Source organism: Oryza brachyantha, chromosome 4 (assembly GCF_000231095.2).
Source record: "Oryza brachyantha chromosome 4, ObraRS2, whole genome shotgun sequence".
Taxonomy (NCBI): domain Eukaryota; kingdom Viridiplantae; phylum Streptophyta; class Magnoliopsida; order Poales; family Poaceae; genus Oryza; species Oryza brachyantha.
Genome location: NC_023166.2, coordinates 12,210,433 through 12,229,381, shown reverse-complemented (window position 1 = coordinate 12,229,381; position 18,949 = coordinate 12,210,433). Strand labels below are relative to the sequence as shown.

Below are 18,949 nucleotides of genomic sequence, written 5' to 3'. Positions count from 1 at the left end.
GAGTTCCAGGGAATGAATATATAGTTACGATAATTCAACTGATGAAAAAAAAACAAATGCTAGAACAGAGATTCTCACAAAAAATATCGTCATGATTTTTTAATACCCAATGAGGTGAGTACATGTATAAAGTTATGGACGACTTTAGCTACCATCGTATACTAAAGTTTGTAGGGATTTAATAATATCTTATAAGTGTGTTTGGTTACTCACATCACTCTACTCTAGTTTGGTTTATCTTCTCTCTAGACTAAAAATGGTTTGGTTATGAGAATACACATATAACTATTTGGTTATTTATATCAATTTAATCTATCTAGAATAAGGTTGTGTTTCGTTGACGGTAGGAGAGATATGATCGCATTTTTTATTTCATACGATGAGGTTGCCTCTAGAACACTGCTCTTTAAAAAAATATCATATTAGCATTAGAATTAACCAAACAAATATACTATAATTGTTGCAATTGCTGCAGTCTTTCATATGTTCTTATCACTGCAATCACAGAAAATTGGTATAAAAAAGAAAGGGAGAAACATAAAAAAGAAATAAAAGACAATTCCCTCTTCCCCTCATCGTCATCATCAACAGCCACCCATGGTTCTCTGATCAACCGCATGTAGGTGTTGGTAGATCTGATGGTCATGAGCTTAAGACCATCAGATCTGACGGCGGCCAACTCATGACCGCCAAATCCCACGATCCCATAGCTAAAAAGAAGGTTACATTGATAACGAGGAAGAAGTAGATGTAGCCGTTAGAGTTCTTTTGGTAACAACTTTGTCAAAGAAATAACATTGTCATTATGATTTTTTAGCCCTCTATTAAGGAATGCAAGACGAATAATACATTTATCAACTTGTGATGCAAGGTATCTTAACAACGATGAAATTTTCTTGACGAAGTCATTTGTTTGAAGATATTTCATATAACTCATATTTATTGAAAATATTTTTCTTATTCTTAAATGTCTCTCAATGATATACATGTTTAGAAGTTAACAATGAACGGATAATCGTATACGTAAAAGTCAATTGCAAAAAGAAAAGAAAGAATATATACCGACAGGTGGGGCGACCAACGCCGTGTAAACGCGAACCGGCCTACAATCGCCGCCTCCCGCAAGCGGTGGGGTCAGTTGGCAAATCCGACTCGGAGTCGGACTCTGATTCACGATAGGCGACAAGCTCGTGCGGTTGATTATAAAGCCCGGCCCACAACGTCTCCATACCGCGAAGCGACGCGGCGTTAATTCCGGAGAACCCTATGGAGTAATGGAGGGGATCCACCAGACGTCGACGACCGCCGCCGCCGCGGCGGCGGCGTCTGAGCCCCCGAGCAAGCGCCCCCGCGGCGCCGGCGATGGCGGCGGCGCCGGTTCCGCGGCCGCCGTCAAGGGGAAGGAGGAGGAGGACAGGCTCGGCAACCTGCCGGACTGCCTCCTGGAGGACATCCTCGCGCATCTCACGTCCCGGCAGGCCGTGCAGACGGGCTTGCTGTCGCGGCGGTGGCGGAACCTCTGGCGCGGCGTGCGGGCCGTCGACATCGACGTGCGGGAGCTCCGCGTCGAGGGCCCCAACGGCCCGTACTTCGACCGGGACCGCATCGAGGACCTCGCCGACGCCATCCTGTCGCCGGGGCCGCTCCCGGGCGCCGCGCGGGAGCTGGACGCCCTCCGGTTGCACCTGCACGAGGACGCCCTGGCCGCCAACTTCCAGAGGTGGATCCGCCGCGCCCTCCGCCGCCGCCCCGCGTCGATCGACATCACCTACGTCGTCCGCACCTGCATCAGCTGGCCGCCCCCCGTGACCCTGACCCCGCCCGCCGCCGCCAGCCGGATCAAGACCCTGCGCCTCTACGGCCTCCGCCCGACGATTGCCTTCGGGGCCCTCGAGTTCCCTGCCCTCGAGGACCTCCACATCGAGAAGTGCGCGTACCCCCACGGCTCCATCGCCTTGCCAACGCTCAAGAGATTCGCCCTCATCTCCCCCATCAACGGCAGCTTCATCCGTGAGCAGCACCTCACGGCTCCCCGCCTCACCTCACTGCGCCTCGTCCTCCCGTACAACCGCGTCCATGGTGGGGTTAGAGTGCTCGCCGACGCGCCGCTCGTGTCGCTCGTCGACGCGTCGATCAGCATATTCGACACCGATCCCGTGGACCAGAGGAACCGACGGCCGAACCAAATCCAGGTTGATTTCTTCGTTTCCGTCAGCAACCTGATCGGCCGCCTCACCAGCGCCAGTAATCTCGACCTGTCCGGGTTCCCTGCAATGGTACAGTTTATCCGATCCTTCTCATCACAGCATCATTCATTTTGGAAAGCCCGGAAGAACTGCTTATTACTCTGAACTGCAGTAGTTCGCGTAATGTGTTTTCCTCTGCCTATGCAACTGCAATAATCTGCTGGTTTCATTTTTATGCAGGCACTCTTGGACACTAAATCCCAAGAAATGTCAATGTTCCCCCATCTGACATCCTTGCTCCTCGACGAGTGCGACATCGGAAACAAGTACCATGTGTTGAATAGCATCCTGCAGAACGCCCAAAATCTGGAGCAGCTTAAACTGCACAATTGCAAGGTACCCAGCGGCAGCGCTAGCGGAAACATGGTTTCTTGAGCTCTCCTGTCATGATTTGGCGTCTGATGCGAAGCTAACCCGTGGACAAAACAACATCAGTTTGTAGGTAAATCGAGGAGGAAGATGGGGAAACCCAAGTCGAAGGAGAAAACTTCCAGATGCTCTAGCTCAACATCGCCATCTTTCGTGTGCAACAGCTTGAAGTCAGTGGAAATCAAGTATCCGCGCGATGACGTTCCTTCTCATGACTTTTTATATGAATTTCAAAAGGAAACACCAGCCAATCAATGGAGGAAGAGATCGATCGACAACGAGGAGACGGCTTTAGTCGAGCTTCAGAGAAAGTGGAACAAAGGAGATGCAAAATATGAGGCATAGTTTTATTTTTATGTGAAACAGTTTGACCAATTTAGTTTGACTTCATATATAAATCATATATAGGTAGATCTTAACTACCATTATCTAGTTGCATTGTCAAATGTCAAGCGATGTTATTTAAAAAGAAAAGGTAAAGCGATCGAATGTTAGCACCCATGCTTTGTTACTACAGCACATTGGGGTTGGGGTTCAAATCCTATGCAGAATTACCTCCACGGTATTTCGACCTAGGCTGTGTTCAGCAGTTCTTACTACTTACCTAGATTTGCTAAAAAAAATGCTAAAAAAACTACTTAACTAGATTTCCTCGTTTTTTTATGCATGATTTCCGAACAGCTGAACGGTGTGTTTTTTAAAAAAAAACATTTTATAGGGAATTTGATTTAAAATATTATATTAATATATGTTTAATTTTTTGTAATTAATAATTAATTAATCATATATTAATCCATTACTATGTTTTCCACGCCGAATAACTTACCCCAAATCTATCAACAACCAAGGCCTCGTGCGAAGCCATGTGTCTGCAGAAAATCTTATTCAAGTGTTTGGTGTCATGATCTATTCTACTTTTTTACTCGTCTTAGAACATTTACAAGTAGACTATAGATTACCTATAAACATATTTCAAGGAGAATAAAGAGAGGAGTGAGAAGAGGAGAATAAAGAGAGGAGTAAGAAGAGCAGCTGGCTTTAAATCAGTACGATGGAGTTGAAGACATCGTGTGTATGACAGGTGGAACCATGTATTAATCGTGTAGTATATGTTTTCTAGCTAATTATTGTATGAATTAGCTATTAGATTGATCATAGATAATTTAGAGCTGATAGTTGGCTATACTATTAAACTTGCTCTTAGAACATCTTCCATAGTCTCTTAATCTAATCTTTCACAATATCGTTGCTCCTATCTCCTGTCAAGTAACTGCTGTTGACAGTGGCTTCCCCCTCGCTCGGGTTTTGCTGCTAACGCTATTGGTTGATTCCTCGTTCTTGTCATTCTCGTCTACTTTTTTGTTGTTGCCATGTCGCGATAGCCATCGTCATTGTTGGATGGAGAGGGCAAAATTTTGGGAAGGAGGAAGAAGTATCTTAGAAACTGACATGTGGGACCTGATATCTGATTGGAGAGTGTAGTTGAGGCCGTTGGGGTGAAAGACAGTTTGACTGTCTAATTTTTTTTGGAAAAGCTAGCAAAATAGATATTTTGAGAGTGAGATTTGAAGAGAATGTTGGAGATGCTCTTAGGAAGTGTTTCGCACTGCTGTTCACACCTTCCACTTCCTTATTTTCCACTCTCATGCTTCTCAACTACTATATAAATGGTGCATACTATGCCAAAAGAAATTTCCTATACAAAGTTGCTTTAAAAAATCATATTAATCTACTCTGCAAGTTTTTAGCTAACACTTAACTAATCATATGCTAATGAGATGTGCGTTGGATATTACTTCTCAATGTGTTTTGTTTTTTGTTATATTCCAAATTTTAAAGTTCAATCAAATTTATAGAAACCATGTGAACATTTTCGATATAATTGCAAATACATTATAAAAATATATCAGAAAAACTATCGTATGCCATACTAGAAAGTACAATTTAATGAAATTGGCTAGATAGCTAGGCATTGAGTGGTGGCCAATGAGCCTTTCAACCAACCTCTTTACCTCTTCTTTTAGGCTAGTTTAGGCTCCTACATCGCATACAGGTGGTCATGAGGAGCTCGCATATTTGTTTGTGGCAAGCAAGGCAACAAACGGTCGACGACCTCTATTAAGGGCATTTACAGTGCAAAGGAGCCCCATCAACGATCCCCAGAGTCCAACTAGGATAAAACCACTCATCCAAAAATACCTCGTCCCACAGTGCAAGTGGTTCCATCTGACCCACTATTTTTCATGTTAGTCCCTATATATTTTTATTTTAGCCTATATTTTTTGTGTATTTGCATAGTAGTCCATATCTTTACAATAAAGACCCTAAAATAAAAGATTTATTCTAGATCTACTCCATTGTCTCTCTCATTTGGTCATTCTTGCGAAGCCTCTCATCTCCTCAAATGCTCCTCTCCGGCGGGTGGAGCTAGCGGCGGCGGTGGCCGGAGCAGCGCAGAGCTCCGGGAGGCGAGGCAGCGGCCGCCGACGGAGATCTACGCAGTGGCTCGGACGGAGGCCGGCAGACCTCATCTTCAATCCATTCCTCTCCCATCCCCTCTAGGCTTGAGCGCGGCGGGCGCTGACGGCCGGCGGCGGCGTGGATTGACGCAGGCTCGGGCGGAGGCCAGCGGACCACGGGCTTGGGCGGCGGCCGGCGTCCGGTGGACCTCGGGCTCTGGCGACGGCTGACGGACCTCATCAAGCCATTTCTCTCCCATCCCTTTTAGGCTTGAGCGCGTGGCTTCACTGCAAATATGACGAGGGTGCGCGTTGCTTGCAGAGGACGCGCGGTGCTTGCTTGAGCCACAGGTCCCCATAGCCTCTCTCCTCCAGCTAAGCAGTGCACCTACGTGGCGAGCTGAGGCTCCTTGCGCTCCTTGCCACGTACGTGCACTGTGAATGCCCTAAGGCTCAAGCTCACATACTGCGTGCATCTTGTCCTTGCTTGCTCGAGCTCAGGTAGCTGGCCACCTTCCATTGTCCATATTTGATAGGGCCTAGTGATGGAGGACTAAGTATGACAAGACATGACGATCGTCATACGACCATACATCCGCCGCGACTACCTGATCCCTAATGCGCTCTCTTCCATAGCTCTATGTTCTTTTAAGATGTAAGCATATAATACTCCATCTACCTACTTTATCCATCTTAAAATGTAAAATTTTTCTTATATTTAAATTTTATATGAGAATATGCACATTTTTGTCACTATTTTTTATGTTTCTAATCACATTAATCATTTATCATCCAAAAATTCTTTCTATTTTATCTTTAACTGCATTTTCAACACATTTCTTTATTAATGGACATTATATATTTAACGATAGTCCGGACATCAGGGACGTCAACCTGGAGTGATGGATAGATGCCGGATGATGGAATTGGCACGGAATCAACAAATTCACGGTCGTAGTGGCAAACTCAAAAAGCGGCGTGAATCGAGTGATAAATCTGGAAAGTGATGTCAGTTGGATGTTAAATCGTGAAAATTTCTCCCTGGGGAAGGCGACGAACGAATTCCAGACGCGATCTCGAGGGACCCACACAAATGGCGGCTGCGGCTGATGCGGCGGCATCCGACGACGAGCCCCCGCGCAAGCGCGCCCGCGCCGACGCCGACGACCGGCTGAGCGAGCTGCCGGACTGCCTCCTGCAGGACATCCTCGCGCTGGTCGGGTCGCGAAGGGCCGTGCAGACGAGCGTCCTGTCGCGGCGGTGGCGGTACGTGTGGCGCTCCGTGCCGTGCGTCGACATCGACCAGCGGGAGTTCCGCGGTGCGGGCGGCGAGGGGGGGCTGCCGACGGAGGCGGACTGCGACGGCTTCGAGGACTTCGCCGACACCGTACTATCGCCGACCATCCCGGGGGCTACAGCCGCGGTGGCGGCGCAGCCGCCGCTGGACGCGTTCCGGCTGCACCTGCTCTACGAGGGGAGGCACATCAGCTTCGGCAGGTGGGTCCGCCGCGCGCTCAAGCGCCGCCCTGCGTCGGTCGACATCCACAACAGCTACGGCGGCACGAACGACTGGCCGCCCGTCCTCGACTTGGGCTTCGGCGCCGGCACCAGCCACCTCAAGCGGCTACACCTCTTCGGGCTGCACCTGGGTTTCATCTCCCGCGACGGGAAGCGACTCACCGAACTGCTCCCGGTCCTCGAGGATCTGCACATGGAGAACTGCACGTACGGGTTCGGGCCATCCACCTCCACCATCGCCCTCCCCACGCTCAAGAGCCTCGCCGTCGTTCCCCGCCGCTACACCTCGAGACACTACACGCTGATCGTCACGTCTCCGCGCGTCACCTGCCTGCGCCTCTTCCTCCCGTTCACCCGCACGCATGCGGCCGCGGTGCGCATCGCTCCGGAGGGGCGCGAGGTGCTCGAATCGCTCGTCAGCGCGTCGATCAGTATCCTCGACATGGAGCAAGAGCCCAACCATCTGAATCGGCGCATGAACAAACACAAGGTTGATTTCTTGACATCCACCCGCAGCATGCTCGACCGCTTCCCCAATGTCAGAAACCTTGATTTGTCAGGGTTCACGACAATTGTAAGTATTCATCGGTGACTCAAATATTCAATAGTTCATATTCTGAGACACATCGTTTTCTAAATTGCTATGCCAGATTGCCAGCATCCACTGCAATTTGTAGATCATTTGTTCTGAGTGTCACAAGTTCAGTAATCTGTATATCAATTGCAATGGTTAATTCACTGGTTCCTTTTTTTTTTCAGGCATTGCTAGACAAGAAATCCCAAGAATTCCCAATGCTCCAAAACTTGAGAACCTTACTTCTTAGCGACTGCGATGTTGGAGTCAGATGCCACGCGTTGAGGAGCATCCTCCTGAACGCCCCAAACTTGGAGCATCTTAGATTGCAGCATTGCAAGGTATGAAGCATCCGCTTGTATCATCTGCTTGTTAGAGTTAATTAAACATGATGCATTTGAGCTCCTGACGCCTTGGTGTTTACACTGTGACATTGGTGCAGTTCATAGATACGCCGAAGAGGAAGCGAGGTAACACCAAGTCGAAGGCGAAACCTTCAATGTGTCTTGACTCGCTATCTTCGCTGTGCAAGAACTTGCAATCAATGGAGATCAAGTGGCAGCTTGTAGATATTGGTCTTCAACACCTTGTGGAGTTCATAAAAGAAATTTTAACAGGAAGAAAACTTCACTTTAAGAGAACGATCAGAGGAGGCATGATAACAGTATCCATACAGATACGTAGTAGAACATCTATTGCATGACTGCAAACAAAGAATTCTCATGAAGCCACATCATCAGTACTACTTTGTTAGAATCTAGCCCTTCTGTCATTCCTGAGTGTCTGTTATATGCATGATGAAGCATGAACTATTTTTACTGATAGACTGAAGAGCTAGGTGAGTAGATAAAGGTTAACTGCAGTCTCATAGCATTGGACCCTTCACACTGGAAACTCGACTAAACTGTATAAAGGTGATGATGATGTTGTTGATCATCTGGTGAAGGTTGCAATTGAAGTGCTGTCAGATGCTAACGGATGGAGTTTCCTAGTAGTTCAGTTTCTTCAAAGTTGAATGGTGAAGTATTTGATCACGTCTTCTTCTCGCCTCTGTAGACTTATAGTGCTAAGTCTGGTAGATTTCTGTGAAATGGCATATAGGATGGCATATAGGCTAGTAGTTACAGTAACCTGATTAGCACCCAAGGATCCTAGGATTTGTTTGAAGATCGTTGCTTACCACTGTTTTCCGCCTGGCACGATCTGAAAATTTTTCAAGTCTGTGATGCAGCTGTAACCCTTATTGTCATTTGTTACCAATCTTCCGTCATTAGTTCTTTTTTGGCACTGCACGAAACACACACTCCTTCTGTTCCAAAATATAGGTTAAATTAAAAGATTTTTTTTAGTTTTTCTTTCCCAAAAGCACGAGACACACTCTCTAGATGTTCTAAAATATAAACATTTATAGGTTATTTAGCAAAAACAAAAGTTAAATCAAAAGATTCTCCTTTTTTATTTGAATGGATTATATTTAATTTGGTAGCATATGATTGGTTTAGCAATCATTGAAATGATTGGACTCATCAAAGTCAATGCATAAATATTTATATTGTGGTATAAAATTAGAATCCTATAAATGTTTATATTTTCTAATAGAGGTAGTAGTAGATTAAAGACTTGTTCACTTCATTGCCAAAAAAAAAACCTACTGAACTTTGGTAATAACAAATTTTGAAAATTTGAAGTAAGGCTAGGTTGTGTCTGGTCGGAGTGCATATCAAATTTTGGTGGAAACATGTGGGTTGCCAGCATTTGAAATGGTAACGAAGTGAAGTAGTGAACCATCCCTTAAAACATTGTGACACAAAACTTTGGCAAGTCAATGTAGATAAGTGATGATGTTTGATTGGAGTCCTTATCATTTTTTTATTGGAATTTTTGTGAGTTGCTAATTTCGTAAGATTGCATTGGCAATTGTATGTTTATGGCGGCAAGTTCACTTTGTTGCCCAAATAAATCTTATCATCTATTGGCAAAAACAAAATTTGACATTGTCAAAATTTTGACAAGGTCAGAATATGTAAACTATGTGAATAGAAGTTCCTAGAATTACCAAAATATTGATGAGGTTGTGATGGTAAGGTTTATTAGTTTAGTTTGTTACCTACCAAAGTTTTGTGCACCGTAATATTTGGAATGGTTTGATTTTGGTAACAAACTAAACATGCCCTTAGTGCCAAAATAATGATAAGAAAGTGAACCATCTATGGACGTTCTAGCACAAAACTTTGGCAAAGTCACCACGGATAAATGACAAGTATCACATGAAACCGATGAAAACAGGGACGGAAATTCCCGGACCATAAAAATAGTACAAATAGTCATGTTAGACTGTTTTTATATTCTATTGTATATAAAGTTTGATTTTCTAGCATCATATTTTCGCTTTTTTCTTTAAAAGTTAAAATAGGGGCACCATTAATCACTTATATACCGTTATACGAAACGATTTCTAATCGGTTGATCTTTTATGTTGTTGATATTTAGCTCTAAATTTAAAATTAAGAACTTAAAATTTAACTTATAAGTATAAGTATATATAAAAAAAAGATGAGCGTGATTATCTCAGACCGTTTTTATCCCCCACGGCACACCGTACACGTTGCGGCATCAATCGACAGCACTAATCTCAAAGCGCCCCACACACGCATGACCCTTTCATTCTCCTTCGTCTACCTCCCGTCCAACGCACCTTATCCTCTACTAAACGCCCAACACCTCCGCTAGTTAAACCCCTCTTCTCCCTCGACGCGGCTCTCGCGCCACTCCCTCCCTCTCTCTCTCTCTCTCTCTCACCCAAATGCTCCTCCTCTTCCTCCCCCACCCTTCCCCTCTCCTCGTCGCCTTCCCCTCCCCTGCCTCGAGAAGTACCCGGGCCCGCCTCCCTCCCATCCACGCCTCCGCCTCCCCTTCCCCGGAGCTCCTCGCCAAGTCGGCGCTCCGCCGCATCTCCGACAAGCTCCGCAGCCTCGGCTACCTCGAGACCGACAGCCCGGAGGTCCCCGGTCCGGGGCCGGGCGCGGCTGGCCCGTCCCCCGGCGAGATATTCGTGCCCACCCCGGCCCAGCTCCCGCGCCACCGTGTCGGCTCCACCCTTGACCCGAGCTGGGCCACGGGCGATGGGGAGGCGGGGGCCGCGTCCCGCCGCGGGAGGAGGCGCGGCGGCGCGGCCCCGGCGCCGCCGTCCGCCGCGGAGCTGGCGCTGCCGCGGGATGAGATGCGGCGGCTGCAGGGGGTCGGCATCCGGCTGCGGAAGAGGATCAAGGTCGGGAAGGCGGGTGTGACGGAGGGGATCGTGAACGGGATACACGAGCGGTGGCGCAACGCAGAGCTCGTGAAGATCCGGTGCGACGACGTCTCCGCCATGAACATGAAGCGCACGCACGAGATTCTCGAGGTGAGCGCCGTTATGTCCACATGCTAATTTGTTGTCATATAGATTTTCTTCTTTATTATATTTTCAATAATTATTATAAGCTGTCTGAATTATAGCATGCAGAGGCTGGGAGTGGTCTTAGAGGGTCTTAGAGTAATTGTGTCATCTTGACATAATTGTTAAGATCAATAAAGCTTCCTTTACCTCAAAATGTTGAAATTTCACCGCGTGTTAATCCTATGCTAATATAAATTTCGTTGCACAGTGTGATAGGATAAGATGTTGAGTAGTATGGTAGTATACATGAATGTACCCACTTTGTGAGTTCCTGTTAGCAAAGGAATTGTGCAGCATGCTTGTCCAAAAGGGGATATAACTTTGAAGTGATCAAGGTTTCAACATGGGCATATATTAATAGTGTACTAGCATGCACATAACTATTCATATTCCAAAACATTTCTAACTATTTCTTTTTTGAAACATTTCTTGTTCCAAGTTCCAAGTCATTAAAGTAATCTATCTCAAAACTTTGTTTTAGGTCATTTCTATGTAAATGCTTTTCATCATGCAATTGACATCCTCATTGTGCTTTGCTTGATAGAGGAAAACTGGAGGCTTAGTCATTTGGAGATCTGGAAGCACCATCATATTATATAGAGGAATTGACTATAAGTACCCTTACTTTCATGATAGAGAAAAGAAGGATGACAAGGATGAATCATCAGAGCATAGAAATTCTGGAGATGAGGATGTGGATCTTGCTATAACAGCTGCTGAACAAAGTAGCAATGAAGAGGATGCTGATAATCCTGCAGAGCGTGGTAGTAATCATGCTCAGGAGGGCGAAGATCTTGATATTGTATATGGAGAAAAGGAGAATATAGGAGAGGAAAATAAGAATCCTCACATAGTATCTTTTGAGCAGGACGACATTGGAAAGAAAGATACAAATCATCTCACACATGTTGATGTGCTTGAGGGAAATTTAGACATTGGATCTATAAAGCAAAACATTAGCAGTGTTCCAAAAGAGCAGCAATCAATATTACATACAAACACTAACGCAGGTCATTCTAGCGAGATCAGTAGTCAAGCTCGATCAACTTTAGTTGCTGGCGTTGGTTCTCTGAATAAGTTTCGGTTACAATTACCTGGGGAGGTCAAACTCACAGAGGAGGCTGACAAATTATTGGATGGTTTGGGTCCACGGTTTTCTGATTGGTGGGGGTATGACCCTCTTCCAGTGGATGCTGATTTGTTGCCAGCAATTGTTCCTGGATTCCGTAGACCTTTCCGTCTGCCTCCTTCAGGTGTACCTCCGAAGTTAACCGATAGAGAAATGACTATCCTTAGGAGACTAGCTCGTCCCCTGCCCTACCATTATGCACTTGGTAATTTTTAGTAATATTGTCTTGTCTAATGCCTTTCATGGCTTTGGCTTTGATGGGGACCATTGCTATTAACTTTTGCGGTGTCATCTATCTAGGACGAAGTAGTAACCTTCAAGGGTTGGCTGCATCTATGATCAAACTGTGGGAAAGATGTGAGGTAGCAAAGGTCGCAATTAAGAGAGGTGCACACAACATTGATAGTGATATCATCTCTGAGGAACTAAAGGTAGGTTGATAAATAACCCAACTTTGAGGGATTAAATGTTGATATGTGTTTATCAATTCAAAACATGCAGCTATTCATTTCATTTTACCTTTCTTGAGCACACTTGTGATAAAACATTGATGGAATAGTAGATTTACCTTTGGGGTGTTATCAAATTTTGAGATGTAAATCATTTGCCTGTGTTCCTTTCATAATCGAAGTTGAACCATAGCAACCCAGAACTTTTACATGTTGAATCAAAATCACTTCTCTAATATGAGGGGACTTAACAACAAATTCATATTTTTGTATATCGCCTTGATATATGTGACACCAAATATTAGGGGAATACACTTTGGTTTCTTTTTGACGTTAAACGTATGAACACAGGCTCCAGGCCTTCAACCTATTACTATATTACTGTTGTACCCTACATTTTCCATCATTAGACATTATTATTAGAATTGTCAGTCTCAAAAGAAAAACCAGAAGGGTGGTACATTCGACTATGATGTTTGTAATCTTGCAGGGCTTGACAGGTGGGACCCTTTTATCAAGGGATAATGAGTCAATTGTATTTTACAGAGGGAAAGATTTCCTGCCCACAGCTGTCTCTCTTGCAATAGAGAAGCGTAGAAAGTATGGCAATTCTACAATAAGTAACTCTAAGCTTAATATTGATGACAGCGCACTGCAAAATTCTTCTAAACTGAAGACGACAACTGATATTTCAGTGGATGGGCATGAGTGCTATGAAAAGAAGCATAACGAAGAAACTTCTGTTTCAGAGAATATAGCACAATCTCTTAATGTGGTTGCCCAGAATGTTGAGGCCAGACTATCTCAGGTTTATTTTTCTTTCCTAGTATTTCCTAGTAGAGCCATCTCTTGATAATTTTGATTCAATATTTTGAAAAAAAAAGTCTTAAACAGCTAATTCATATATAAATATTATTCAGGCAATTGCAGAGAAAGAGAAGACTGAAAAGCTTATTGATGAGCTAGAAAAGACATCTTGGCCTTCTAGAGCTGAAACTAGTGAGGCTATATCAGGAGAGGAGAGGTTCATGTTGAGGAAAGTTGGTTTGAAGATGAAACCATTCCTGTTACTAGGTTAATATTCTCCTCAACCTTGCAATGCACTGCATGCATCTGTTCAGAAGTCAGAACACTACTTAATTGAACTATCAAATTAGACATAGGAAATTAGATACCAGACAGTGTTCTCCTTAGGGATCACCTAGGCACTCCCACTCTTCCTAGGCTAGCGAGCTGGTTTTTCCTGCCTAGGCAAAAGTTCGGGACTAGGTGCCACCTGTGGCCATGCCGGTGCCTAGCACCAAAGGAAACACTTTTGTCATACCTGCTTGTCTAGAATTTGTCTGTTTAAATCATACCATGTGGCATTTCAATCCTTATAGATCTTTTTTGTGGTTACAGCGTGAGGTATTATGTGGGTTTGTGTTGCTTTGAAGTGATCATATTTGCAATAGCTGATTTAGTTCTGTCATCTGTTGTGACTTACCACGGAACTACTCCTTTCATATAATCCTATATCTACACATGATTTGACTATTATTGCCTTTCCAAGCAGTAACAAGTGAGAACCAGCCCCTATATCAATAATAAAAGGGTGGCATACCCTTAGACTCTCTATCAACCTATTCATTCTGTGATTTCTGTATAATCGGTTCCCCTGTTCACTTGTATGTTGCTGTTTTTAATTATTTCTTTCGTCCAACATCCTTTTTTTTGTTGATTTGGCAGGAAGGAGAGGAGTTTTTGATGGTACTGTTGAAAATATGCACCTTCACTGGAAGTATCGAGAACTTGTCAAAATTATATGCAAAGAACACAGCATTAAAGATGTTGAATATGCTGCTCGAATTCTAGAGGCAGAGAGTGGTGGTATATTGGTGGCAGTGGAAAGAGTGAGCAAAGCACATGCAATTATCATATATCGTGGAAAGAACTACCAGAGGCCATCAACTCTTAGGCCAAAATCTTTGTTAAATAAAAGGGATGCCTTGAAGCGCTCTGTGGAGCATCAGCGTTATAAGGTGAAACTTAAAACCATTTGGCTTGCTGTCGTTCGCTTGTGGAGTAATTTCTTAGATCTGGAATTAATGTTCCCTGTTCATTTTAGTCCCTGAAGCTTCATGTGCTTAACCTTTCAAAGAAGATAGACTACTTGAGGGATCAGATGGTGAGTATTTTGTTCAACGCTGAGCCGCCTTCTTTCTTTTTGTTGTAAATGATGTTACTAACGAGGTTGCAATTTTAAACAAATGAGGGTGAACCTGTGACTTCAACTAATCGGATGAACTCAGACAACCAAAATACAGGCAGTCTTGGTCTCAGTGTTGATTCCAGAACATTAATGGACAAAAACGAAGTAAATTTTATTACCTCGATTGAAGTTCCATTGCAGCTTGATATATTCAACCATGTGTTTGATTATCTGTTTATTTAAATATATGGTCAAGGAAGTGGCTGAAGTTCTTCCTGAGTGTTCCGAGTCAGTGGTTGAAGAACATTCTTCAGGTCAAAGTGAAACAGATGGAACCTCAATTTTAACCGAGCCTGGAGTTCCTTTGGATGTGCAGGTCATTAGTCCTCTGTTCCTTTACAAAAGTTATTCTGTGTGTTTTGATTCTTTGCAACAATTTTGTGGTTAATTATTATGCTTGATTGCACATGGTATTTGCAGAACAAGCTATGTTTCAACATGTCTGAGACTGCAAGTTCCTGTCTGCCTGAGAGTACAAGTACTTCATCAGATAATATGATCAAACACGTGAGTTTTTTGTTGACTTTTCCAACTACATGGCAATTACTTTCTGCTGATACTGATGAATTGACTGCAGCAAAGTCAACTTAGTTCTTCTGTGACGCACAATTCAGATGATCATAGTGTAGGCTATTCAAAAATAGGAACTCTTACAACCGTACATGAGCCAAACTTGGATGAGAAATCTACTCCTCACTTTCCTGTCGCTACTGCTCCACTCTCAAACCGTGAAAGGCTTATGCTAAGGAAGCAAGCTCTGAAACTGAAGAAACGGCCAGTACTAGCTATTGGTATCTAGTCTTGTTCCCAATACAGTTTATGCCATATTTCGATTAATATGCTGAGCATCTAATTCTTTTCATAGGGAGGAATAATGTTATCACAGGAGTTGCAAAAACAATAAAAACACACTTCAAGAAGCATCCTCTTGCTATTGTTAATATCAAGAACAGAGCTGACGGAACTCCAATTCAGCAATTGATTTCAGAACTAGAGGTTTGTAGTCTTAAACACAGCACTCCCCTCCAAAATACTGAATTAACCTGATATTCTCCGTTGTCCAATGGAACCAGGAGGCAACTGGATCAATTCTAGTGTCACGGGAACCAAATAAAGTGATTTTGTACAGAGGTTGGGGAGCAGATGTGGCCCAGAATAGCTCAAATGGAACTAGTACTGAACAAGTTGAGAAAGAGGTGATATCACCTCAGCTCCTGGAAGCCATCAGATTAGAATGTGGATTACAGCCGGATGAATCAGAGTAGATAATGTATCTTAGATCCTGCAAGAAGCAGCATTCTATCTTCGGCCGTGGAAGATGGAGCAAAGTCATCTTACAGACATGCCGGTAGTGAAGCCGCATGTATGAAATATTGTGGAACTACACCGTACTGACATAGTTGCGTTTTCCCTTGCCCTTTCTAACCATACAGTTTTTTGGTTGGCCTCCTCTTCTTGCTCGTTGACGTGCTGTTTAGTTTGAGAATGTAGACACGAACAATGTTTTATATGTAGTGTCCCCTTGTCTTCTTCCTTTTTAGTAGTAAATCTCAAGCATCTGAAAGCCCTAACTGGATATAATATTTTCCTACATCCTACAATGTATTCTCAGTGTCCGGTAAACACTAGCGATGTTTGCCGGAGTCTGGCAAAAGTTGTGAAAGCGCGATGCACGCTGGAAGAAACCCGTGTGACCGGGCAAGCCCTTTTGCTAGAATCATTTGTCCTGGTTTTAGAAAAAGGGCTTCTCTGTTAGCAGGTAACCATGATGCGACAAAAGCCAATGGATTTGTTGCAGCGCTAACCGACACCAAAATCTATCATACCCATCACCTGATTACCCCATGTCTTAAGCTTAACCTGTGAGATGGACACAATCTAGTGCAATAACTTGAAATACACTTGGAACTGGTTCAAATATTTAGCAGGCACGAACACATGCAGACACGGGTGTTTTACGGCCCGGCTTTTTGCCATGATAATGGTTTCATAAACTGCCCTTGAAAAGCCATGCCTGAAACCGAAGTTCAGGATAAAAGCTGCAGCACCTACTTAAAGCCTGAAACAAGCAGCCCTAGTCTTCACTACACATACTTACGTGGTGGTGGCACCGGATCCGGATTTCGTGAAATTATACCGTGATATTCTCGATAACATTCTGTTACTGATACGTGGAACCTCTATATGCTTGAAGCCATATGTTAGTGACAGAATGTCAACGAAAATATCACGGTACAATGTCGCCGCATCCTATTCCGGTGGCACCTTCTTCATGATAAGAGAATCTCGTACGAGTGAAAATGCAGTAGTGTAGTAACATCAACTCTCGCTGCAGCCGATACTAACGTCTCATACTCTCATACGGTCATACCAGCCATTTGAAAATCCTAGGTCTCATCCCAGCCATAAACTGCATTTTCCTTCAGTGAAGTTGTCGGAGATTTCATCGGATCATGGGGTCATTTTTTTTTTTGGTTGTCGGTGAAAAAAAAGTTAAACGATATATTTACAAATAAAAGATAATTTGCTAATAAAACTTTTATATACGTGTTTATAGTGATGTAACAGCCAAAGTTGAAAAATAAACTACGATGAAAAGAACTCAAAAACAACTTTAAAATTATGGTTGAAATTTAAATTTTGGTTTATAAGCATAACCAAAAAGACAAAAGATGAGTATGATAATCTGCAGCTGTTATAGGTCGTGTCGCCCCTACTCTGTGCGTATATTTTCACTGTCAGTCTCATCTGTATCATGGGCTAACCGTCTAAGAAGCCCGATATGTACTCATAGGCTTTATCGATTGGTTGAAATTAAGTACAAGCTAAATTATTATAAAATAACTTATAAATAAAACTTTTATACATGTGTCCTTAGCGATCTAGAAGCAAAAAGTATGAACTAAACTATGATTAACAAACTATACAATTAACCTTAAATTTAAGTTTAAAAATTTAAATTTGGACTTACAAGTATAAACATAAACGAAAAGATGAAATATATCAATATTTCAATTTGAACCACTTATTACTCTTAAAACTAGACTATGATAAACGGAAGTTATAATTATAGTTTGGATACTATACACTTAGCATCTTTTTTCAAATATCTACATATTTTTTAAAAAAAGCAGGTTGAATGATCAAATTTTGAATAATGAACAATGTCGACATGGAAAAACTCTTTTAATAGTTTGAGAAGATGTCCACTTGTTTGATTAAACACCATCCAAAAAGCTATGAAAAATTTTCAAATAATTGTCAAGATTCCTGCAATATACAAATACCAAGTTCTCAGGTGTGAACTCAACTTATGCACTAAAATAATGATAATAAAAAAGGAAAAAAAACAATGTATAAACATTATCGATGCTAACTCATGAACGAATTTGTTTCTTTTTTCAATGTATACTCTATTTTTAACTTATTTTTTTATATGAGTGAATGATGTGTCACCATATTACACTAACAATATTTTTGAATTTTTCTATAACCAATTGCATTATATTTGAGAGAAACGAGGATTCGAATCCATTCTAGCTGAACATGCCAGCTTTTTTTACTATCCATATCGGTCCCTTTCAGTTTGATAATTTATCGTTTTGACAACGACACAGTCTTGTAGATCTATTTTGACTATAATTTTCCATTGAAATATGTAGAATAAATAAATAAATATTTACTTCTATTAAAATACATTTTTATGACTCATCTATACCTTTATAATTTCAAATTGCATATTTTTGTTATTAATAGTTAAACTTATAAAAGTTTGGCCATACTCTTACCCTCTTGCGTGCGTACGTACGTACATACACCACTAATTAAAACACGTTAGAAAGACGAGGGCAGCAACAAATTTATAATTCAACTGAAAATCATATTTCATGTCAATATATAAAGAAAAAGGATCATCTTCGCATAAATATTTTTATCTTACTTTTTTATTTTTATATTTAAAACTAGACAATCCAAAAAAAACATTTTCAAAATTCTAAACCAACACTGCCACACAGTGTATACACCAGTCATAACCGTCTAACCACCTAGACTAGCATGGCAGAACAATTGTGATGACACATAGTTTATGGTATATTATCGTGTATATTTATGTCAACACATAGTTTATGGTGTATTTGCGGGTATATTTATGTCATGCTTTGAGGTAGCATAACCAAAATATTACAATATGAATTTCAACGGTTTACTTTTAAAATAACAAGGTTCAAATATTACAAAAATTCGTGAATATGCTAGTGCATATGTGCCACCTTGTATCTGCCCGAGGAAGAGAGAAAAAAAAAAACCCAAAGGAACAGGAACGAGCTAGCTTTCGCCTTTCCATCCAAGCATCCAACCATACAAATCCTGGCTCTACCCTCTCGCAAGAGGACAAATTCACGGAAGAGTAGTAGTAGTACGTGTATAGGAGCCGCTTTACGTACGTACGTGCTCCGACACGCAGCCTGGGCGCAGCAAAATAAAACACCCAAAAAAAAGCCTTCTAAAAAGACTGCA

At 42.6% G+C, this 18,949-nt stretch overlaps 3 protein-coding genes across 3 annotated transcripts; all 3 read left to right on the top strand.

Annotated features, from left to right (window-relative positions):
- Positions 1-1,252: 1,252 nt before the first annotated feature.
- On the top strand, positions 1,253-3,180 carry LOC102722394 (MEIOTIC F-BOX protein MOF-like). Its single transcript, XM_006653432.3, has 3 exons — positions 1,253-2,276; positions 2,427-2,582; positions 2,682-3,180. The coding sequence occupies exons 1-3, from the start codon at positions 1,275-1,277 to the stop codon at positions 2,958-2,960; spliced, it is 1,437 nt and encodes a 478-aa protein (XP_006653495.2). The 5' UTR covers positions 1,253-1,274; the 3' UTR covers positions 2,961-3,180.
- Positions 3,181-6,725: 3,545 nt separating this feature from the next.
- Positions 6,726-8,034, top strand: LOC107304092 (MEIOTIC F-BOX protein MOF-like). Its single transcript, XM_015836455.1, has 3 exons — positions 6,726-7,166; positions 7,352-7,507; positions 7,609-8,034. The coding sequence occupies exons 1-3, from the start codon at positions 6,786-6,788 to the stop codon at positions 7,867-7,869; spliced, it is 798 nt and encodes a 265-aa protein (XP_015691941.1). The 5' UTR covers positions 6,726-6,785; the 3' UTR covers positions 7,870-8,034.
- A 1,898-nt stretch (positions 8,035-9,932) lies between these two features.
- Positions 9,933-16,045, top strand: LOC102722114 (CRM-domain containing factor CFM2, chloroplastic). The gene is made up of 13 exons (XM_015836002.2): positions 9,933-10,566; positions 11,147-11,936; positions 12,032-12,162; positions 12,671-12,988; positions 13,101-13,254; positions 13,909-14,201; positions 14,288-14,347; positions 14,435-14,536; positions 14,628-14,747; positions 14,852-14,938; positions 15,009-15,222; positions 15,297-15,427; positions 15,505-16,045. Exons 1-13 carry the CDS (start codon positions 9,970-9,972, stop codon positions 15,694-15,696), a joined length of 3,189 nt encoding a protein of 1,062 aa, XP_015691488.2. The 5' UTR covers positions 9,933-9,969; the 3' UTR covers positions 15,697-16,045.
- The last annotated feature ends 2,904 nt before the right edge of the window (positions 16,046-18,949 follow it).